Source organism: Melanotaenia boesemani, chromosome 3, assembly GCF_017639745.1.
Source record: "Melanotaenia boesemani isolate fMelBoe1 chromosome 3, fMelBoe1.pri, whole genome shotgun sequence".
NCBI lineage: Eukaryota > Metazoa > Chordata > Actinopteri > Atheriniformes > Melanotaeniidae > Melanotaenia > Melanotaenia boesemani.
Window position 1 is genome coordinate 36,195,725 of NC_055684.1, and position 24,538 is coordinate 36,220,262.

The window sequence follows — 24,538 nt, forward strand, 5'->3', positions numbered from 1 at the left end:
CAGTAAAAAAAAAAAAAAATTAAATTAAAAAAGCTAACTATTGCTTCTGCAATGTGGAGATTCTCACACTGAAACTGATTAGCAAGGTGTATACATAGAAAGATCAATCAGTCATACAGGTAAATGGTAAAAAAGAAAAACAAAGAAAGAGAAAATGATGCTTAAGTTATGAAATTGTACTTTAATTATTCCTCCAAGATTTATGTATATATATATATATATTTGCCATCCAGCTGCATATATATATGTATATATATGCAGCTGGATGGCAAATGATTGTATTTGATGTTGTTATGAATATTTAATAATGCTCCAGAACGGTAAAGTTAAGTCAAACAATAAAGTTACATTGCAATTAGTCCAAAATATCCATTTGGCATATCCTAGAATAAAACAAATAAGAAAAACTAAGTAGATGTTGATTATCCTGTTATTGATTAACTCATTTTAGGAAAACCACAATACTAAAAATAATTTATTATTTGTTTTTATCCTTGACTTAGTTAGTCGTTGTTTATTAAGTTACATATTGTATTTTAGTGTGTACAACACAAAACACTTTGACGATGTGCGTGAGTTGCGTGCGTACTCGCGCAATTGCGTCTCTGTCCCAGAATGCAGTCTGGTAAACAGACATGGAAGCACCAGGTGAAGACCTCCTCAGAGGCTGAGCGTTGAACTCGCTTATTTCCTACCGTCTTCTGTCTCATTTGCCCAGTGCATCTAGTTGATCTCTATTAGCCTGGTGTCACACTTAAACCTACACCATCCAGAGTCACGGTAAGAGTAAAGATGTTGTCAATACGCGACGGCGGCTAATGACTTCTGCTGTGCTGTCAGGCTTCTGCCAGCTTCCTCGCTATAGCTAGTCATGGCTGGTATCAGCTAGCAGGCTAATGTAACAGTTAGCCACCACTGCTGTGTAGTAACGTTGTGCCAGTCACAGACCCGCACTGACTGGAGCCTTTTTATATAACATAGCCTCTTATAGACATAGTGTATTTGGTCAGATATCTAGATGTATACTTTGCTTTTTCGATGTTTGAAATTAAATTGATCACGGTTGTTAAGTTAGCATGTAGTAAAGGTGTAGCAAAGGTGTATTGGAAATGCCTGCTTAAACTACAGATCGCTGTTAGCTACTATAAAAGTTTTCATTCGTACAGCTTATTTATTTATATATATATATATATATATATATATATATATATATATATATATATATATAATCATAGACTCCTGGTCTATGATCTGTCTACAGATAACGGTTCATTCAGGTGTGATTGATAGATTTATATAAGGAAATAGCAGATCTTCTAACAGGGTAGTGTTAGATTGTATGCAGAACATTTTCTTTGGCATGATAGTTACAGTCACTGCATGTAGAAATTGTAAGCAAGGATATCAATTTAACATGGCCTCTAACAATTTTTTAATTAGAATTAAATTGTTATATTCTGATTATGAATTGTAAAATAAATTATAAACTAACTTTTAGAAAAGCTTTTTCAGTCTTTGCAACCACCAGAGGACCTTAAACTCCAAACCATATTTACCCCTTCACACAGATTCATATAACATTTATTCTACTTATAAAACACATTCTATAACATACACATCATGAAAATCACACTAACAAAAATCTGGCAGCAACTATTATTATTAAGCATAGGAAGCCAATGATTTGATGTTTTATTCAAATTCTAATGCAAGGTAATATAACACGTAATATAACACATATGCAGCAGCTGTTATGATGGGAAAAAACGTATTATTCGCACAGAAAATTGTTGGGTTGTTGGTAGTCAAGTCATCACCATGTGAAAATCCTGTAAAATATAATATGTAATATACATCAGTTAGATAACATAAATGAAAATGTAAATGTTTAAAATGGATTACTGTGGGTTAAATTTAATGCTGCATTCGGCCAGGGTGAGTTATTTTGTGGACATCCTCTGATAATCCTACTGATTTACTGTCTTAAATAGCACAACAAAAAGAAACAAAAACTAACTTTTGCCTGGCCAATAATAGTCTCTGTGTTTCCTGTGTGTTGGCTTGTTTGTATCTCCAGATATCTTCCCCAGTGTGTGTGCCAGCCAGCAAACACCCAAACTGATGAGGATCGTCTGATCAAGTTAAAAATAAGTTCCTTGTTTTTTTTTTTTTTTTTTTTTTTCTTTTGCCAAGGTAAGATCTCACAGCTACTTATTATGAAACTGTATGGACAAATGTTGTTTTCTAATAGCTATAAAATACTCTTAGGGACCCTTACTTGTCTGAAGAATTGATGGAGTTAAATGTAGGAATTGCATATGCTCAGCCCCAACTCTCTCCCAGGTTACATTATACAATTCCATTTCTGAAAAAAAGTGTGAGGTGCTGTAAAATGTATACTCTCTCTCTCCCTCTCTCTGTCTATATATATATATATATGTAAGGAATAATGCCCTTTGAGGTATCTATTATCATATATTAATGGACTTCGCCCATTAATTTATGATAATGGACACCTCGAAGGGCATTATCCCGCTTATACCATGGTCATTTACGAAAGAAAGAAATATTAAATAAATTATTAATGCGTTAATGTTGTTTTTTACCTGTAAAATCGTAAGTTTTTCACAAGAAGCAGCTGAGTGGACTATTTCGTCTTGATGTGTTGCCAAGGTAACCGCTCTGACACAGAACCTGCAGCTCGGTTGGCCGCAGTTATGTTACGTGACACAAAGAATAATTTCAGAGGGCGGGTGCAGCTCTTACAGCTTGTGTGTGTCCAGAGGATGATTTACCAACTAGCGTTTAGTCAACACAATAATTTACAGCAATAAGGCTATTTGACTGGAACTTCTTTATCACTTTTCAATGGACACTCTACAGCCAATCAGAATTATATACATATATATATCTATATATATATATGTTAGTGCTAGGCATGTTAACGCGTTAAATGCGGTTTTAATTTATGCAAGACAGCAAAGGTAAGACATGCTTTCTGATTTTTACAAACGTGAAGCATAAATCGGGCCTTCTTCTGTCTCTGGTTTGGTGAATCTTGGTCATAGCGAGATGAAATTTCCAGCTGTGGAATCTGTGAGATGTGAGCTTTCAGTAGAGGAGCCGTTTGTTTATGTTCATGGGGAGACATCTGGTTTTACATATTTTTCAGACTTTATGTAGCTGGTCTTTGAATTATTTGTTGTCTTAACTGTGTGTGTTGGTCATAGAAATGGTTTTGCTGAGCTGGTAGCTGAGTTTCTGGACTTTCTGTGGATACCACACATGTTTAGTTGCACATCTGACGCTACACCCAGAAACGAGATGTTAACACCTTAACTCTCGGTAGCGGAGGCTGCAGGTGCAGTCAAGCTAAAAATGAAAGTTTAGAGAATTTATAGGCCAAAAATCTGGATAATGAAGCACTGAAGGTGCATGGATGGAAGTTATTGTTCATATTGTGAATATTTCTCTCTCCTCACCATCTAGAAACTGTGAGATTCTAATCCTGCTTTCTGTCTGTTCACCTGATGCTGATATTCATCACATATTGTTCCTTCTGTGTTTAGAAGGAAGCAGCTTCACAGCTTTAAACTCATCTTGCTGATTTTTTACCTTTTAGTTAGTAAATCCTGAACATTTCATCCTTCTTTCTCATAAATATTTGATTTTATAAATATATACGAAGAAATATTTTAACTGTTGCTGTTTAAAGAGAAAACTGCTGCTAAGTGTTTAGTGCAGGGTCTGCAGCCTTTCAAATCCAAAGAGCCATTTTTCCCTCATCCAGCTAAATAAAACTCCTTTAGAGCTGCAAATGTTATGAGATTTTTCAAAACGGCAACTTCATATATATTTTTAATGAAGAGCCACAATAGGATATTTGTTATTTTTGAAGAACCACATTTTTATTTCCATTTTTAGGTTTTAAAATAAAGAAAAACATAAAACCTTTATAAAAAGAGGATAAACAGACTTTCTTCTAAGGGATGTAGATATATGTGGAAAATGATGTAAAAGAAATAAAAGTCCCTGGTTTCCAACCTAATGACAAGAAAGATAGATTTAAAAAAATATTTTAGCCACGTATTTAGAGGCATTGTGGAAGGTCCAGAGAGACACTTGCAGCTCCAGAGTTGCAGGTTGAACACCCCTGATGTCGTGTTTACTGCATTTTCTTTATATAGCTGTAGGCCTTCTTTTAAAGGAAAGAGGCATTTTGCACGTAACAATGCAATTAATTACGATTAATCGCAGAATGTCATGCAATTAATCGTAATTAAAAATTTTAATCAATGCCCAGCACTAATATATATCTATATCTATCTATCTATCTATCTAATTATATATATATATATATATATATATATATATATATATATATATATATATATATATATATATATATATATATATATGTGTTGGACATAAAATAGAACACAGCAAAGGAGACACATTAGACCTTAAAGCTGTTTTTTTTTTTTTTTTTTTAGTATGCGCCTGTAATAAAATGCCAACAACATGTTTCAAAAAGGATTAGATGGGACATGAAAATAGTTTTTCATCTTATAAGCACTTTGGGACCAGTTTTGTTTCACTTTTGTTTCCTAATGTGACAGAACAATTTAATCTGGAAATACAGAAACATTTCCTAAAATAATGTTGTTTGGATATTGGAGCATATTCTAAGTCATGTATATTTCATGTTTATTCATGTTTCTTGCACTTATGTGCTAGTTAATATTGCCTGGTGCATTACTACACTCCCTGGCTATCATGTGCATTGAAACCAAGATAGATGGGGGCTCTCATCTAGAGTGTGAAGGAAGAATTTTACACTTTTTAAATTTTCACAACTAGGAAAGAACACCAACAAAACACTGAGTGGAGGTGTGTTTTGGTCTTGTTACTGTGTATTTATTTGTATACACAGTTGAATTGCAGTTTTAACTTGCATTTGTGGATGCAATGAGAAACTTTGTTCACTCACAAATACACAACTTATCCAAGTTTTTTTGGTCATTTATCTGCAGGTACAGGTATCTCAAGGATCCAGTTTTCACTAGTTAATGTTGTGATAGTAAAATGATTATGCTAGAGGAATAGTAGCTGGCAAAAATAAAAGCAACTTTCATTTAAAAGTAATTTATACATAAACCTTTCTGACTTCTTGCTAAAAGATTCTTTCATCGCTGGTTTTTAGTATTTCCTTTCAGGTCTAATATAAATGTTAGATTAGGCTATATATTTTTCTCTCCATGTGTTGGGGTTGCAGCATAGACCACTGCCGCCTACACAGACAGAACAGTAAAATGAGGATATGCACGTCAGCTTTATTCACTCAAAATCTGTTAATGTTATACATTTCAGCAGGGATGTGGGTGTTTCTGTTTGTGCCTTAGAATCTAAACAATTTGAAACAGAGATTACTCTTGATTATATCGATTACTGCTCCTTCTCCTCCTTCATTCTCAAGCTTGATCCATCAACACAGCTTATGCAGAGATGGGCAACTCTGGTGCTTAAGGGCCACTAACTTTTCTGTGTGGAGTTTGCATGTTCTCCCCATGTATGCTTGGGTTCCCTCCAGCTTCCTCCCACCATCCAAAGACATGCATGTTAGGTTAATTGGTCACTCTAAATTTTCCCAATGAGTGAGTGTGAGTGCTTGTATGTCTCTCTGTCTTGGCCCTGCGACTGACTGGCAACCTGTCCAAGGTGTACCTGCCTCTCGACTGGTAGCCGTTGGGATAGGCTCAAGTCCCCAACCCAGCAATGGAATAAGTAGGTATACTTTATTCTCCAGGAGGATCCATATTACAAAAAAACAAACAATCAGACAAAATAATTAAAACATACAAAGCCTTCCACAATGTTCAATGTCTACAGACAAGTTTGCCAATTTATTTTATTTATTTATTTATTTGAATCATATGACAGGGACATTGTATTTGTACATCGTCACAAAAGTTTGTAGCTGATGCCATTCAAGCCGAGTTTTTAGCCAGAGCTAATTCTCAACTACTGTCCCTGGTTGGGTCTTTCTACACTACATTAAACTACAGTGATACATTACAAAACTTATGAAAAACTTACCCAGTAAAAAATCTATAATTTATTCATTCATTCACACACGTACAGTGCTATTTACAAAATGGGTACAGTTTTGGTTTGTTTTCAGACCAGACTTAAGCCTAGAGGTGAAGGTTTTAAACGCACATATTGTCTTGAGTTCAGCCGGTAATAAATTCCACAGCTTTGCACTTTTGTAAGAAAAGACAGACTGACCAAGAGAAGTTCTGCACTGTGGAAGCGTACAGTTCTGGTTGATGGAACCTCTGGTGACTCTATTGCTATTCCGTCTCTAAACAAATGAACTAAGTGGCTGTATCACATGCATTTAAAATCAAAGACAAGTCATCCATATGCAAATTAAAAGGAAAAAGAAATAAAATTCTGCCCTTGGCTAACACCATTGGGCACATGGAAGGGAATAGAAGTCACATTCCCCCATCTCACTCTCATGGTCTGTTGTGAATACCAATAAACCAAGACTCCAAATAAAACCTCTGGGACCCTACTTTTAGTCGATTTTAGAAATGATATTTTTGATTAACACAATCCATTGCTTTAGAATGAAGTATGTGAACATTGTAGAATTTTGCCCATTATATTTATCTGAAATTTCCTTTAGTGCAAAAATACATAAATCAGTGCCATGCTTTCGTTTAAAACCAAATAAGTTGTCTGTCAGCAGGACGTACTTGTCAAGTCTACTCAGTGGAACTATCTCCAGCACTTTGGACATAACACTATTGGCTTGTCATTATCCGAGCTGTTCAGCTTCCCCACTGCGTACAGAAAATAGATGAGGTTTATAATTACAGTTTCCTAATAATGACCAACATAAAAAAGTTTTTTTCTTTTCTCTGTTGAAAAATCATAGGAAAAGTTATTGACAAATAACGGTGGTGAAAATGCCTCCAATAACACTCACAGTGTCTCTTACTAGTCAAGTGACCCCAAACTCATCACTAAGTTTACTTAGGTTCAATCCTGTGTACCGGTTTTACATTGTGGTTTCCTTTAGGTGTCAAATGTGTAGTCTGTTGTTTATGTTGTTTGTTTTTTATGTTTATGTTTAGGTTGTATGTAGTCTGCAGTCTTTAAATGCAACATCCTCATATATGACGAACATGTGCAGTAGGGTTAGGAGTGTTAAAGTGCTATGAAAAGTTTGATATGATGGATCAGTTTGTGACTGAGATTTATGTCTTTCTGCTGTACACCGGACCAGGGGAAAGAAGGTGTATTTTATTTTTTAAAGATACTTCATTCATAGGTTTACCTTTTCAGCTTAAGCCACCCTTTTAAGCTTAGTATACAGTTTTCCTTAATATACAGTATATGCCAAAATGTATGCCTGGGTTACTTTCGTGCTGTTTGGTAGGGAGGATTTATTTTATTAGACACCTTCCATATTAGAAGAAGGGGGGAAGTATGCACTGACTCAGCTACTGCAGTAGTTATCATAAAAGGTAGGGCTAGACTAGAAGTGTCCATCCCATTCATACTACAGCTTTTTTTTACCTCTGTAGTAGAATAAATTATTCCCATTCAAAACAAACAAAAAGGACAAAGTTATCTCCAGCACCACAATGTGCAGGGCCTCCATTCCTTGTTTTCTTGCATGCTAGTAGAATATTTACATCACAGGAGTGAATTAGAGTAAATCATTTTGAAAGTGAAAGTAAAGTAAACCCAGCTTTTATTCCCTGTCAAGGCCTTGCTGAAACTTTAAGTTTTTTGTTTTCCTCCATGTAAAGTATTCTGTCATGATTTAGCTATAAACTGGTGCTACATAAATAATACTGAATTAGAATTTAACAGAAATTGTTCATCCGCTTTTATACGTGTAAAAAATGTTTTAAATCACCAGGGAAAAGGTTCAAATAAGTCATGGATGCTTTTTAAGTGTCACATTTATCTCCTTTACATTACTCATATTGTGTTGTTTGTAGTCACCTGGTATCAGGGTTTTTTCTTTGGTACTACTTTGCAGAGGTTTCAAACACACAGAACCACTACTTAACATCAGAAGTGTGAATCTTTTCTCAAATCACAATTCAATGTAATGATTATTGTTAACAGTTTAATGCACGTAAAGATCTATCTTGACCCAGTGATGGACTACTGACCTGTCCAGGTTGTACCCTGCTTCTTGCCTGAAAACAGCTGGGATAGGCTCCAACCCTCTGCGACCCTGCATTGGAACAAGTATTGACAATGAATGGATGGATGGAAGATCCATCTCAATGTACCTCAGTCTATCACACTCTCAGATTACTAATTAGCTGTATGTTACAAGAAGTTCAGTTCCCTCTAAAGTTCATAAATTTCTAATGGCTTCTTGGTAATCAGTGGTGTTGTGCAGGATATGCAGTATATCAGCTTATTTTCCAATTATCACAGAGTATACCCACTTCCAAATCCCCTCTCCTGTTCATCACTTCAGTGTCTTTTTAAAAATTATTTGTTGGTTTATATTTTTTCTGGGAAGACAAAGATGAGAGCTTTATCCACCTCGCACTGGCTAGTGGTATTTTCTATAAGCCAGAAGTTTGTGGAGTCGAGGCATTAATTTCATAATGGCACTGACACTTCCTTTCTGATGTCAAGCAGCAGAACATGAGGGAGTGTGCCAATACTACCGGACCATTTTCTGGCCAAGTTAGTGTATCACTGAAGTCTTAAGATTTGAATGTACCTCTGTGTTCTGCTTCTTTCAGCTCTTGAAGATGCTGTTGTTAGTCGTGCTTAAGGCTGGGTATCGTCAGTAATTTCCTGAATCGATTTGATTTGATTCAAAATAGGCTTTTTCGATTTGATTTCGATTAAATTTGTTTTGATATCAATTCATTTATAGCTAATTATGTAACACCACCCATTTTACATGAATAATAAAGACATTGTCATAACTTTTTAAAAATTTTTAAACACCGAGTGCATTACTTGACAATCAAAATCAGTTATCTGAGAGTAATCAGATTACTGTAATAATCTGGTCTGAAACATTTACATGCATTTCTGAAATACCATAACAATTTAGTGTTTCCCCAGATTCACAACCAGAAATACTGTGGTGAAGAAAAACAAAAGAAAAGAAAAAATGACCCCCTTCAGGACATTAAAAAAGTTCATTTTTTGAACCGTTTCATTCAGTGGAGTCACTAAATATTCTTTAAGTTCAGATCTCAGAAACCATGTTGATGTTCATAGAACCTACAAAGATTATTGGATCCATTTGAAGCCGTAATACGACTCAGAAATTCCTAGAATGACCTAGATTCAGCTTGTTCAGCTGTGCACGTTTCCGTGACGACCGTGATGCTATCGGCGTAACACCGGAGAGGGAGAAATACTCCATCTGCTCCTCACTGGAGCAAGATGTTTCCATCTTCACCTGCCTGGGAGAATTTAGAAAACGCTCATATTTTGTCTGATTTGACATTATCTCTGCAAGAGAAGCTTTGGTATGTCATCAAAAACACACACACACACACACACACAAAAAACTCCCGTGTTGCCTCTTCCAGCTGATCTAACTTTCAGCCAAACAGCATTCATCCAGCTTGCAAGTATCAGGTCCAAGGGCTGGATGTTGTTAGGTGTTTGGTGCATGTCTGTTTGATTGCAAATGTGGACTCCCAAGAAGCTAGAAAGTGACTCTTACATGTCACTTTTTATAACACAAAGCGTTTATCCTTTGCTGAACAGGCTATTAAAAACAAACAACAAAACAAACAAACAAATAAAAGAAAATAAGGTGGCATATAAGAGTATTTCCACTTTACTGGGCACCACTTAACCACTGTTGGCTAGTTTGATTACTTACTGAGTTATTTACTTTGGCGTAAGTTTGTAGAGAAAAAATTAAAGTGAAGATTGTAACCAGAACCTATATCACAAGTCTGAGGGAGTTTGTGAAGCCCAGGGTTCTCCAAATTAGATAAATACCTTCAAATGCTGCCACAGACTTGATGTCTTAGATTTTTTTCAAATATTCTTGGCTGGCTTGGGTTCCTTGAGGCTGAAGCTGCAGGTTGCAGTGAAAACAGATGATGTGGCTTCTCATTATAGCTGTAATACCAACCTCTTTGTAAGACAGATTTGACAAAATGCACACAATGTATGAATAAGTACCCAAAATCTGAAGTGTGTTCAAGTCTGCACCATTGTGGGGTAATTGTGTAGCTCATCTGGTCTGAGCAGCCACCTCATCTGCAGAGCCTACAGCTCCTCGGTGCAGGTTCGAGTCCTGGCATGGGGCCTTTCACTGCACGTCATTCCCCTCTATCACCAACCAACCTTTCCTGTCCAGCTACTATAAAATAAAAGACCACTATAACCCCAAAATCCTTAAATTAAAAAAAATAAATTAAAGTCTGCATCATTGTGCATCCAGGAACAAAAATTTCCACAGCTCAACTAAACCAGAAGTAGAAATGCTACTAACTGATGAAGTATCTCACCTGTCAACGCAACAGCGCTGAAGCTCTATAGAATTGTTTGAAACTCTTTGCACACGGTTCTGTTAGTTTGTGGACATGGACTGCAAAACACAAGACCTAGGTAACAGGAAAGATGGCAAGAGTCACATCCATGTGTATGAATTATGAACCCAAAATCAGTTTAAAGCTGAGAGTTTTGCTACTTTGTTAGGAGGTAAGCTCTGTTTAGCACTCAGACTCCTAATGCATTGACCACGCTACACACCCACACATATACAGGAAGTTGTCATGGACACAGAACAGCAATGATAAATACCTGATCCTGGCCATGTTAATGGGATATTGTCTCCAGTTGATGGTGAAGCAGTGAAAAGTCTAGTCATGGTAAATATTATAACAAGGAAATTATAATGCAGTGATTTGCAAATTATTTGAAGACTACGTTTAATTTAGGAGTGTACGGTGATGTGGTGGTTAGCACCGTGGCCACATAGCAAGAAGGTCGCTGGCTCGAGCCTCAGCTGGAGGGGGTTTGTATGGGGGGGAGGTGGCCTTTCTGTGGAGTTGGCATGTTCTTCCTGTGTATGCATGGGTTCTTTCCGGGTACTCTGGCTTCCTCCCACCGTCCAAAGACATGCATGTTAGGTTAATTGGGAGTGAGTGTGAGCGTGAATGGTTGTTTGTCTCTCTGGGTGTACCCTGCCTCTCACCTGTTAAATATTGAGTTGGGCACCGGCTTCCCCGCGACCCCTAATGGATAAAGCGGAACAGAAAATGAATGATAGATTAAATTTACAAGAAAGATAAACAACATATCAGATGTTGGAAGTGAGAAATTAGATTGTTTTTGAGAAATTTTAACTAATACGCCAGTTGCAAGACCAGGTTTTAAAAAGAGCATCTCAGAGAGGTTGAGTCTTTCAAAGGCAAAAATACTGCCTCCAGTCATCACATGAAATGAAACATGATCAAGCAAACAAAGATCAGCAATGCACACCTTAAGTCATATATTTTATATTATAAATTCTCTGTAAAAATGACCCTGCCCAGCATTTAGTGGTGTTTTTTTTTTTATTTATTTATTTATTTTTTGGGGAATTATTTAATTTATATTAAATTTTATTTAATTTGTTGTTATATTTTACATGGCTTGCCCAACTTTTTTAAAAACTGGGTTGTAATATTATTTGACAGTATTGTACTGTTAGTGATATCACTGGTAAGCACACTCATTGAGCACAACTTTCAATGTCTTATATTATGTTATTTAAGACCAGTAAACCGATTTTGGACATAATTAAAAAAATAACTCACAAAAAATTCCCTTGCATGAAAAGATTCTTTTTGAAAGAAATGTCATGTCATTGAAAAACCAAATTGTTTTTTTTAAACAACGTAGCCTCGAATTTTCCCATATAAATGCAACTTTAATGCACTTTTTAACAACATAAACATGTACATTCTAAGATAACTTCTGTAGCGCAATACAATTTACTAACTAAATACATGCAGCTACTTCTGTATCAACTCTGCATATTTTGAACAATATATACACTCAAGAAATGAAAGGTGGCAGATATGCACTTTAAGCTTTGTACTTGTACTTGTTTATTAAATGTCATTGTTTATATGACACTTGCCATTATTTACATGTGAAAATGCTTAAACTTTTACTTTTTGAGTGGCAGAGGACAAGAAATAACCCGTATTTGCCGGAGTCGATCGGTTAAATAAATACATGTATTAATTAAATTTAAAAGGAAAAAACCCTCCTACCCGACTGCGAGCTAAGCTGACTCTTTATGTTGTTACATTGTAGCGGAAAGAATGTCGGAAAGGGCCGAGGATGACGTCAGGGGGGAGCAGCGCCGAGCGGCCAGGCAGCAGCTGAAGCAGCAGCAGATCCAGCGGGGAGAAGGCTCCACAGCAATGGCGACTGTTGCGGAGCGGAGATCATTGCCTAGTCCTGAAATAATGCTGGGACAGCCTTGGAGCAACTGGGTCGACGCCACCAAACTCCACGGACACGACGGTGAGTTCCCCAGCGTCCCGAATCTGCGCGAGGAAGCGAGGCAAAGCGCGACAGTTTCCAGTGCTGTCCTTTTTTCGGCCGATTGCTTGCAGTTTTGGTTGAATATGAAGAAACGCTACTGGTAGCAACAGCACGGTCAGACAAGCAAGTGCAACTATTTATCTGTCTCTGTGTCGGATCGCCTCATTTTCAGGTGCCGAACATGAGGAAAGTTTCAAAGACTTGGGGAAAAATCGAGAAGCCATGCGTTTATGCAGAGAAGGTGAGTGTTTTTTTTCTCTCTTCTTCTTCTTCGCTCTAGGGCCAAAGGTGTATTTTGGTTCTGGGGGTTTGCACACAAACACACGGACTCGAACACTTTACACGCGTCGTACAGTTTAAACGTATTGTAGATCATGCGGATTAAAAACAGACTGGACAACCACATATTTTCACAGAAACCTGTCTTTTATTAGTGCAATACAGATATACAGTTGTACATAAAATAACGTAATTCTTAATATATAAGGCTCACAGTAGTTAAATATAGGCCCCTAAATTGAAATTTTAGGTAGTTTTCTTTGTGAAGAATGTGTCAACTTCATTATTTAGCATCTATATCTCTGGTATTTTAAATATAAAAACTATAAAAAGAATGTTTCTGGGCCCTGCCCGTTACCTGCTGACAACATCAAGGCTAGTTGCTTTAAGAATTGTAAGGAAGCAAACACTTCAAAATAACTTAAGAAGAAGAATTATTGTTTACATATTGTTGGTATTAATCAGCAAAAATGGTTATAACAAGATCCTGATTCTTCTGATGATTCAACACAAAATACGACAAAGTAAAACTGTTTTCACAGAATACCACAATAAATAATTGATTATATATATATATATATATATATATATATATATAAGAAATTATAAAGACATGACACATGTAAACTCAGCAGGTTTGGATCCACTCCTGGGAAAAAAAATCTTTCTGATAACATTGACGTGATAATCATGCTCCTGCTCATAGCTATAATCGCACGTTAAGCCAATCCTTTTTCTTTTTAAAATGATATAATTTAGGGTTAGGCTAACAGTGGTTTTTGAAGGTTATTAGAAAAAAGTACATCAGAATAGAAAGGACAGTATTTGTCATTAAATGTTCAACAGATACAGACATTAACTTGCCCCTGAGCCTCACAGTGATGTTTCAAATCAGTGCACATTTCGATTTTCTTGGAAACACCTTTATTAGCTGTTTTGTCCTCTTTGCAGACTAAAATAAAGGTCAATTCAGAAAATAAGGAACACACTAGACTTTAAAACTTGATCATAATAAACTGAGTGAAAAAGGCTGTAGGAGACAAATTTGAATGATAATCCAAATTACTTCCATGATTCATTTTAATATTCAACTTCTTTAAAGTAAGGCGTTAAGCATCACTGCATTTTTAAGCTGGGAAACATTTGAAGCAACTTTTAATGGTAACATTAGTTAAAAACATTTAATCAGATTTTTTTTTATTAAGAGAATATATTTATTTCAATAAAAAAATTCCCAGAAAACACCATCCCGGCACTTTTTCTGATGCCCTCTGAGTTTGAACATAACTTGTTCAATGAGCTGTAGAGTTTTGCATCATCAGTGTTGACCTTACTGGTCAGAGCAGAGTTGCACATCTTCCTTATCTTTATCTCTACCCACCTTTGTTTTCAAATAATGCTTATTTGCTGCACTTAAGAAAGGAAAGTCAGGATTCTTTTGTTTTGCTTTTTGAATTCTAATTAACATTTTTTGTTTATTCCAAGTCAAAAGTTGGAAATTCTTATTTTCCATTTGTATGAGTGTACCATCAGTAGCTGTTATTACTAAAATAAACTAAAAAAACATCAATAGAAAGTATCCCGTATAAGCAACAGATCTTAATTTTAGCCTCTGAAAATGTAATCCAGACACTAAGGAATAAACCAACATTGAATTTGGGGGTTTATGGAATGGTTTATCTTTGTGACGGAGTAATTTTGACATGATGTTTGAATCCCAGCTACCTGTTATGTGGCGCAGCATTTTAACAAACTGGGGTAGTACAACACATAAATCATAACGAGGTTACGCCTAAAAGAGGGAGGGATCGTAGCAACTGTCCCTGGCTGAATTATAGACAGATCAGTTTTGCTGGTGATTGTCAGAACTGGCTGTACTGCGTGTGCTAGTGTTAGCTCTCAGGCTATATTCTGGATTTTAAGCAATACAGTAACTATGTGCTTTGAAGGTTGTAGAGGTAGACCTCACAAAAGACAGGGGTGGAGGGAAGTGAGTGGTTCCATACCCTAAAATGTAAATAGTGGTGGAAAATGTAGGTGTATGATCGCTGTTTGGTATTTTGTCCAAACCATGTCACAAAGATTCTGTTAAATGCTCAGAAAGTTATATCAGCTTGCAAGCTAAAGGCATGATATGTGTGCTTTAAATCACTGCCCAGACAGATTTTTTATCTTTTGTTCAAGGACACGAGCGAGCCATGACACATGTGACCTTGGTGTAATGGCAGCTGGGACATCAAATTAAGATTCATCCGGCCTTTTGAGCTCTGCTACAAAACTGAGTAAAAAATAAGAATCTTATTTTCTGATCTAAAAAATATTTGTGTTTATTTTTTGGCAGTACAAATCGCACCAGTAAGGAAAAACTGAGAAGCTTCTACACACATCAACATCATTATTCAGTCAGTTGTCTACCAAGCAGTTGTTGTTGATAAATTTTACAGAGTTAGACAAATTTCTGAATGAAGCAACTAAAATTTGGAGGGCTTACATGTTGAATTTGGGCATTTCAAGTTATCATCCAGCATGCCAAACGAGTCTTTGTCTGCTGTGTCACACAGAGAAAAGCTTTCAGGAAAGATGGCAAGCTTCTCTTTGGTCCCATGATTTTGCCCCGCTCTTATATCATCATATTGTTTTCCAGCTTTAGTTTTCCTTCTCTCTTCACAAGTTGTTTTAAAGGGTTAATTACAAGCTATTTGTCGGGGGGCTTTATCTAATGTTGCATTTACATTGGTCAACAGTGTGTGCTGTGTACTTACCCTAAGATCATTGCAGCAAATTCCTAGAAGCCCCCAGTGACAAACACAGTATCGCATATAATTTGGTTCGGATGGGATGGCACAAAATGTATGTGATCGCATTTTAGGTGGTAAGCAGGCTTCAGAAAGACTACCTGCATCATGTTGTGGAAATGCTGTTTGACAGAGTATGAGATCAATGCCTCTCCAGGTCAAAGGAAGTATTTTTCACAAAGCAGAGTGGTCATTATAATATTTGAGGCAGCTTAGATCACTCGATATGCAGCTTGCTTGACGTTGTGATCGTGTAGCAGCGTGTGTCAGTGACTGTTGTTTGTGTCGCGGTCCAGATCAACACATGCTGCTTATGGCAGAAGTTTGTTCTCATAGAAGCTTTGTGTCTGTGTGTGCTTCTAGTCGGGGGTATAACGAGTTGATGACTACACCTCTCTATCATGACTCACCACCAGATTCCTCCTGTGGTCTAACAGCCATTCTACCACACATGGATAATTAACACACACGCACATACACACATTGTAAAGAGGGATAGAAATTAATGATTAATGAATTCACCACTCTGTTGCATGTTTTTATAAATTTTACAGTGATGCTGTCACAGTTGGTGAAACTGGGAAATGTAGTGCCAACGACAGCCACGGGTCAGACTGAGCCAGCATGTGTGCTGCTCGGAAGCAGCTCGAGCTGCGGTGATCCCACCTAGACCATTTGTCTCTGCCGTCAATGAGGATGCAGAAATGAACTAGACTCATGGTTTTCCCTTGTCTCATTCTCACAGGCTTTCTTCTCTCAGCCTCCCTGTCTCTCGCTGAGGTTTTGGCCTGCTTCTCTGCTCTTTCAGTCCCACCCCCCTATTTGCACTTGTTTCTGGCCTCGGCTACGTTTTTTTGCCTCTTGTTTCTTCTGCACTGTGACTTCCTGTCTTTCTAACATTTTCACCTCCCCCTTAGAAAAGAAGAAAATGGACACTGAAAATAGGGCAGATGCTGTGGCACTACACCACTTTTGAAGTTGAGCCATTTCAGCGCTACCATCCAATAGTATCTAGACTGCTGAATGAAGAGAAATAAGGCTATATAATGGCGCTGCTTTCATAGTTGAGCAACCTGTTAGAAGCACAGTTCAGGCAAACTGCAGCAGCAGTTTGGAAATGAGTCTCTTGTTTGACCTTGCTATTGATCCAGGAAGGAAATGTAGTTTGCCTATTGGTTGCTACAATCTCTGGTATGTTTCAGTGAAAGAACTGCAGGAAGGTGTAATTTAAATGAAAATTATATGGGAAATTATTGATTTAGCAAATACACTTGCTTTGTAATCATAGTTTCAATTTGGCATTGGTACAGAATAATGAGCCGTATACTAAACCAAATGAAAAGTTAAGTAAAAGTTTCTTCTTTACAGCAGCATTTGGCAGTTGTTTTAATAGCTTGTGCTTTTGCAATTGGCAACCAGTAAATGGTATCCTCTAGATCACATATCTGCACTTGTTTGCTTTGCACCACAGTCAGCTTGTCTACTTCAATTTGATATAATGCACATGCCTTTGTTCATAGAGTGTAGACTTTTCCTTTTCTCTGTGGCAGACACCAGATGCTGCAAAACAAGCCTTTTCACTCCACAGCTATTGAAGGAGACACTTGGCAAAGGCGCTTCAAACAATTGACACATTAAGTAGCATCAGCCTTTTCAATTCATCCACACAAGACAGCCACTGACCTCTTCAAGAGGGAACCCAGCAGGTAGATGCTTTTATATGGTCTTTGCTTAATGGTCCTTGTTTTTTCAGACTCAGCCAGGGATGTTTGGAGAACCCTTGACAGCCCTCGCAGAATATGTCTTGGAGTGGGGCTCCACTTCTCTCCTCTTGTGTCCTCCTCTTTGCTCATCTCATCACGGCGCTCCAGGCAATCTCTTAATTAGCCTCTTTAATTAGGTAGTTTCTGATTTTCTGCGCCAGGGTAAATTTTGATCACATTCTGGTGAAGAGCAGATTTGTCTTAAGAGTGGCTTACAAACTGTGAAGTGTGGTTATTGGATGGACAGAGATGTAGATGTTCCATTCATTTACCTTGAATGCAATGATGATTTTGTGGAATGATAATTCTCCTCAAAATGGTTCTATAAAGTGCTTCTTATATATATATATGCACACACAGCTTTATATTTTTTTTCCTAAATGTGTTTTTGTTTTACTTCACCAATTTGAACAATTGTGTAGTTCATTACATAAAGTCCAAAAAAATCGTTCCCTCGACCAAGATGGTGTTGAAATCCTGCCAGTGTGATTCCTTTCTTTTTTTTTTTTTTTTTTTTTTTTTTACCAAAGATGGGGTTGGGTGGGGGGATTGCCACAAAACAATACATTTTTGATAATGTGGGGTCATGTGACCTGCGAGAATACCTGCCTCATTGGTGTATTAATGCCTGGAATGTTTAAGGATTTTATATGCATGAGACATTCTTATGTATATTTGTCTATATATGCTGCAGGGCTGTAACAATATATTGTTTATCAGTGTGTCTTCTGATTACTTTTATGATGAATTATTGACCATTTGTAAAGGGTTAGCCTCCAGGCCCTTCATAAGATAAAGTTATTATGAAAAAATAATGAATGGGTAGAAATTAAGTCTACCAGTTAGACTCTTAAACTCTTAATATGGATAAACAAATCATCTTCCATGCTGTGTGTACTTACTACATTTTGTTTGGAGGGACAGCAGGTAACCTTTTCATAGTTCTTATCACAATTTCTATATTTAACTTATTTTTCTGTATCTTATCACTATTCTCCTTACTGAGTCAAGAGCCGTTACTGGTCTGTGTTTGCAGGTCACTCCCAAGTACGAGCAAAGTTCCTTGTTCAGATTGTGCTTGTTAAGTTCTCATATTATTTTTTTAATATATATATTATAAACATGAATCTTTTAATAATCGGATATTTTCCCCCGTGTTACGAGTCTCAGTTTAAATTTGTTTTTCCAGGCACTTGCAAATTTTCTGTGAGGTTTGTTGTTTTTGTTGTGTTCATGCAAAAAGGGAAAAGGAAAGAAAAGAAATCCAATTCAGCCTGTCATAAACTGGGCTATAGCAATGCAATGGCAACAAATGATGGATGTTTCAAAGTAGATTGAAAGTGACGGATGGTCCGTAGTCGAGAAAGTCTGCCAACTGGGGCAGCAGGTGAATACAGCTCCATTTTATTTTCCTCTGCTAACATTGTGCCCCCTCTCTGCTTGACTCTTGCTTTGTCTACAGACATGCCCATATTTGGTCAGTGTCCCTCCCAGGACGACTTCTACCTGGTGATGTGCAGCCACTGTGGTCATGTGGTCAAACCGCAAGCCTTCCAAGCACACTACGGTAAGTTTTATACACACAGTCTGAAAACATTCAGCTTGATGTTTATATGTGTTTATAGCACGAGTCCTGACTGCAGCGGTTTAGTTGCTTTTTGGGACCAGTTTTTGAAACGGTATCTTTTTTATTTTATTTTAATCGTGCATCGTCTGAAACACTTTGTAAGTCTGTGTATATGTGTCCATTTGTGATTAGAGAGTAAATATGAGTGTGTCATCTTATCAGTGTAGGGTGAAGACAGTATTGTCATCTAAATATGAAAGTAACGTGGATGACTGCTCTTCCTCCCGAGCTACAGCTGCCCCACGTTTGACCCATCTTCTGCCATGCTTTCTCTTGCTTAGCCCTTCCTACTGCCAGTAATCTTTAAAATATTTAATCTTGAAGACCTTTTTGAGCTTCTAAAGTCAGAAATATCTAACAGTTGAAAACAGCAAAGAACTACAGTACAATAGAAATGTCTCATAAGTTGTCTGATATATTGCAAAAAGGGGAACATAATGTATTGTTCAAACTGCTGACTGTGTGGCCCAACGTTTGCCAGAAAACTAATAAAACACTCATTCAGCCCAACAACAACATGATACGTAAACTTTGCAGGCACAGATGCACTAATGAAACTGCAGCACATTCACCAACAGCATTTCGAAGGTGAGAATATAACATTCTTCCTAAATCTGATTGAAATGACCTTGAAATTCAGGTTTTAAAGGAAGAACTGCTTTTTTTTTCTTATCAAATTCAGTTGATCAGTGAATGATCAACAGAGATTTTCCTGATTATCATTTTACATTTTCTCTTATATGTTAAGGATAAAAATTTTATGCTTGCTTTTTTGTTCTCCAGATTTGTTCCTAGTTAGCAACCACTGCTTTTTTTTTTCTTCAGATGTATAATTTCACCTATTCTACTTTCTGGTGGTGGCATTATGCAGCTTAGTCTCCAAACCAGACAATGGAAAGGATGTGATGTGCTTTTCATTTAATGCAGCATTTCAAAATTTAGCTTTAAAATTGCTTGACATTTAGTTATAAACACATCCACTGATGAGTCAGCCAGTAAATGCAGTCTTACTAAATGGTGTCTGTGTTGCAGGAGGAAAACAGTTTCACCTTGTGTGCATTGTGATTAGCAACAAAGTTGAGATGAAAACAATATAAATGTGGTGCTTTGTGTATATATATATATATATATATATATATATATATATATATATATATATATATATATATATATATATATATATATATATATATATATGCAGGTGCAGACTGTGCAAAGAGGCCCCTGAGACAATCCAGCACAGAACTGCAGGGTGTAAGATGGTATAGTGTACAGGAACATCTGTGCGGCGTACAGACTGGAAGCCCCGAGGTCAAGGTGAGAAACACCTCCGAAGGTGGTTGAGAATAACCAGGCTAAGATCCTGTGGGACTTCCAGATCCAGACCGACAAAATGGTAATAGCAAACCAGCCGGACATTGTGGTGATGGACAAACAGCAGAGGAAAGCCGTTGTGGTTGACATCGCAATACCAAGTGATTGCAACATCAGGAAAAAGGAACATAAGAAACTGGAGAAATACCAAGACCTGAAAGAAGAACTTGAGAAGGCCTGGAAAATGAAGGCAACAATGGTGCCCGTGGTCAACGGAGCACTCGGGGCAGTAACCTCCAAATTGGAAGTGCGGCTACAGAAGATCCCTGGACAAAGAACAGCCAAGATACTGCGCAGAACCCTCAAGCTCCCAGGCCTCTGGTAGAGGACCCGAGCTTGGATGGTTGAGACTGCCCACGGAGGGCGAGGGGACAATTTTTATTTATATATATATATATATATATATATATATATATATATATGGTGTGATACGTTGTAGGCTTGAATACAAGTGCTTTGCTATAGACATACAGATTATTGAGATGCTATGAACATTGAGGTGCAATGAACATACTATACTGATAGTCATATGTGGACAGTATAGACATAATACACAGATTATTGAGTGCTGTAAATATAAGTATACTTTACAGATTACAATACACAAATTATACAGGTTAAGGTGCAATGACCATTAGTTAAACTATACATTTAGACTATGGACATAATATACAGATGAGTGAAAGACATGTATGTGTATAACCAGGAGGAGTGATGGGGGAGAGGGGATGACGAGTGTGCAGCGATGTGTAGGACGAGGGGTCATTGAGGGGCAGAGTTCAGTAAGGAGACAGCTCTGGAAAAAATGCTATTTCTCAGTCTGCTAGTCCTAGTCCAGAGGCTCCTGGAACGCAAAGGAGGGCAAAGAAGCAAACAGTCTTTGGGCAGGATGGGAAGAGTCATTAAGGATGCTGTGAGCTTGACAGCGCTTCCTCTGCATGTCCTCGATGGCTGGAAGTGGAGTCCCTATGATGCGCTGTGCATCTTGCAGTCTGCGACAGACCAGTTCCCGTACCAGACTGTGACACAGCTGATCAGGATGCTTTCGGTCGCACAGCGGTATAAGTTCACCAATATGGGTGAAGACATGTGGTGTCACTTCTTCAGTGTCCTCAGGAAAAAGAGGCGTTGGTGGGCCTTCTTGACCAGGTTTGGAGCTGTTTGTGGACCAGGAGAGGTCCTCTGAGATGTGGGTCCCCAGGAATTTGAAGCTGGAGATACGTTCAGCAGCCATCTCGTTTAAGTGAATGGGGTTGTGCGTGCTTCCTCTCTTCCTCCTGCAGTCTGCAATGATCTCCTTCATCTTGCTGCTGTTAAGGAGCAGGTTTTTGTCAGCACACCAAGCGGCCATATGCTGTACCTCCTACCTGTAGGCTGTCTCAATGTTTTTGCTGATGAGGCCAATCACCGTTGTGTCGTCCGTAAAATTGATGATGGAGTTAGATCCATGTACAGGTTTGCAGTCATGGGTGAGAGGCCCTGTGGTACGCCTGTGTTGAGTGTGATGGTGGCTGAGCAGGTGTGTCCTGACCTAACATGCTGGGGTCTGTTGGTCAGAAAAAACATTATCCAGTGACAGATGGAGGTGTTGATGCCCAGTTCTCCAAGTTTTGTTATCAACTTGGAGGGGATGACTGTTGAATGCAGAGCTAAAGTCCACAAACAGCATTTGTGCGTATGCGTTATTGTCCAGATGTGTGAGCACAGAGTGCAGTGCAGTGGAGACTGCATCCTCTGTACTCCTATTCCTGCAGTAGGCAAACTGGTGCGGGTCCAGTGACTGACATTGACTTTGAATGTTGATATAGGTGAGTCTCAAAATTCACTCTACTAGTGGAAGAAGTTACTCTGGAGCTCTGGTTTACAGTCAGTTTTCATTCATAAGCCAACACAGGACGATGCATGAGGATTGCAATGCAGAGCTTGGTAGGCTGGTGAAGAATAAATTCGATATCATCTGTAGGAATGTGATAGCTTTCTAAGATATATCATGCCACATGCTCTGTGCACCCCTCACCACTTTTCCTTCTCCATGCATTAGGGCTGGGTGACTAATCAAATTTATTAAAGGCGCTCCAGTCAGGACTTTTTTAAACTAATCAAGCATATCTATCACGATCATATGATGGTAAATGGACTTGCACTTATATAGCGCTTTTCCAGTCAGTTTGACCCCTCAAAGCGCTTTACACTACATATCCCATTCACCCATTCACACCCTGATAGGCACATCAGGAGGCAACGTGGGGTTAAGTGTTTGCCAAAGGACACTTCGACATGTAGTCAGTGGAAATCTGGAATCGATCCACCTACCCTCCAGTTGGAAGACGACTGCTCTTCCTCCTGAGCTACAGCTGCTGTTTGATTTTAAAATGTAACTTTTTTTCTTAATGTTTTAATTTTTAACAACATTCTATGATTGGTGTAAATATAAAGAGATGAAGACGTCATAAACTGACAGCTCCTCATTTATCCTTGGACAACATCTGCATCATATCGCACTTTTAAAACACAGCAGTCTGTTCTTGGTTGTTGTGAACAGCCTAGAACTTAAAATATCCTCTTCATTTGGTATGAAATAAATCACAATGTATTATGTAAAATTTTAGATAAAAATTAAGTAGTTAGAAAACTGCAATAATTACAGAATTTCCCTGTAGGGTATTCATTATTTCAATTTTTTTTGTCACTGTAACATGCTGTTATGCCTCTCGTTACCCCTTGATCAGACCTTCTCCAACTAATTTAGTGATTTTGATGATTTTCATTTTTTTTTTTTTTTTCCCCTTCAGAAAATTAGAGCTGTGTGTACATCATTGACTTGCATATATAGCTACACTTGTTGAAAATTGGCTTTGGTGATGTGCATTTGGAATAGCCATGAGCTAGTTACTTTGTGTTGAAAGTATGTGCCAAGATTCAGGTTGGATGTATTTTAAGAAACTCGGTAATGGACTAGCATTCCCTTTGCATTTGTCCTGCGCCTTTTTTAGATGGATTAAGACTCATTTAGAAACATTTATTGAACTCATGGTAACATGAAGACTTAGTCAACTACAGTAAAGCATTGCTTTGCTTTAACATTAACATGCAAATATTATTAATGTTAACTGCTGCTTGCAGAGATCCAGTTTTGCAGGTTTTTGTTTTTTTGTTTTTTTCTATAAAAACAATATTTCCCAGTATGTGTGTGTATAATTTGACTAAGATATAAAACCTCAAAGTTAAAAATAAACTGATATGGACTCAAGTAACCAACTTGTCCTGTTGATCTTTGCCTGAGATGGTTCATATTTTCTCTCCATTTAAGATAAAATGGGAAAAAAAGAGAGAAGAAAAACTGGCCCTTCTGATCCGGCTTTTTAATGACCAAGGATAAGATTATTTATTACGAATAATAGTTTCATTATCAATCGGTGCACCATTAGAATCTGGTTGGATTTTGGCTTCTAACAAATATTAAACAAGTTAACAAGCCACTTATGACTTTTTTAAGATATGAAAATAATAATCATTATCGACCAAAATAATTGGGATTCTGTATTTAATGCTACCCTGCATACCCTTTAAGTTTATTGTAGCCACAGTTTCACCTATTTACAGTTAATTACTCTATTTAACTTTTTTAAGTCTCCCAATAATGCAGTTTCTACATGTACCATTTTAGCGAGATTTTGTTAGTGTTCATGCTATCTGGTTTTCAGTGCAGGAATTTTCACTTCTTACCACGTGAATGATTGAAATGTTGAGCCAAATAAAATGAGCAAACAGTGAATGTCTTAATTGGATCTCTGTAGAAGTTGTTAAACTTGACAGCTTTCACATCAAGTTTTCACATCAACTCCCACAGTCGCAGACAGAAATGAGTTGTCTTCACTCCCAGACTCATTTCTGTAAGATAGGAATTTAGAGTTTACCGTTTCTGTCCCATAAAATAAAAGTTTGTTTAATATATAATTTCAGTCTTTGTATATTTCATTGGAAAGTTTTAATAACCTTACAGTCTCTAAAGTTTGACAACAGTTACAGTTGTAAAATTCAGCCACAAGAGGGCAGTAAAACAGCACATGGAAGTGTAATTGCATCTGCACAAACAACACTAATCGGGCTCCTCTGATACTGATACAACCCAGAAT

At 37.4% G+C, this 24,538-nt stretch overlaps 1 protein-coding gene across 3 annotated transcripts in view; it reads left to right on the top strand.

Annotated features, from left to right (window-relative positions):
* The first annotated feature begins 636 nt into the window (after window positions 1–636).
* Window positions 637–24,538, top strand: part of LOC121637220 (ataxin-7) — a 36,720-nt gene continuing 12,818 nt past the window's right edge. For 2 of the 3 annotated variants that reach the window (XM_041981232.1, XM_041981234.1), the window contains exons 1-5: window positions 637–780; window positions 2,078–2,193; window positions 12,331–12,543; window positions 12,737–12,805; window positions 18,864–18,968. In XM_041981232.1, coding sequence (XP_041837166.1) covers window positions 12,339–12,543; window positions 12,737–12,805; window positions 18,864–18,968 — 379 coding nt within the window. In that variant the 5' untranslated portion in view covers window positions 637–780; window positions 2,078–2,193; window positions 12,331–12,338. Of the gene's footprint in view, window positions 781–2,077; window positions 2,194–12,259; window positions 12,544–12,736; window positions 12,806–18,863; window positions 18,969–24,538 lie in introns of those variants that run through there. The other variant, XM_041981233.1, reaches the window with a different exon arrangement.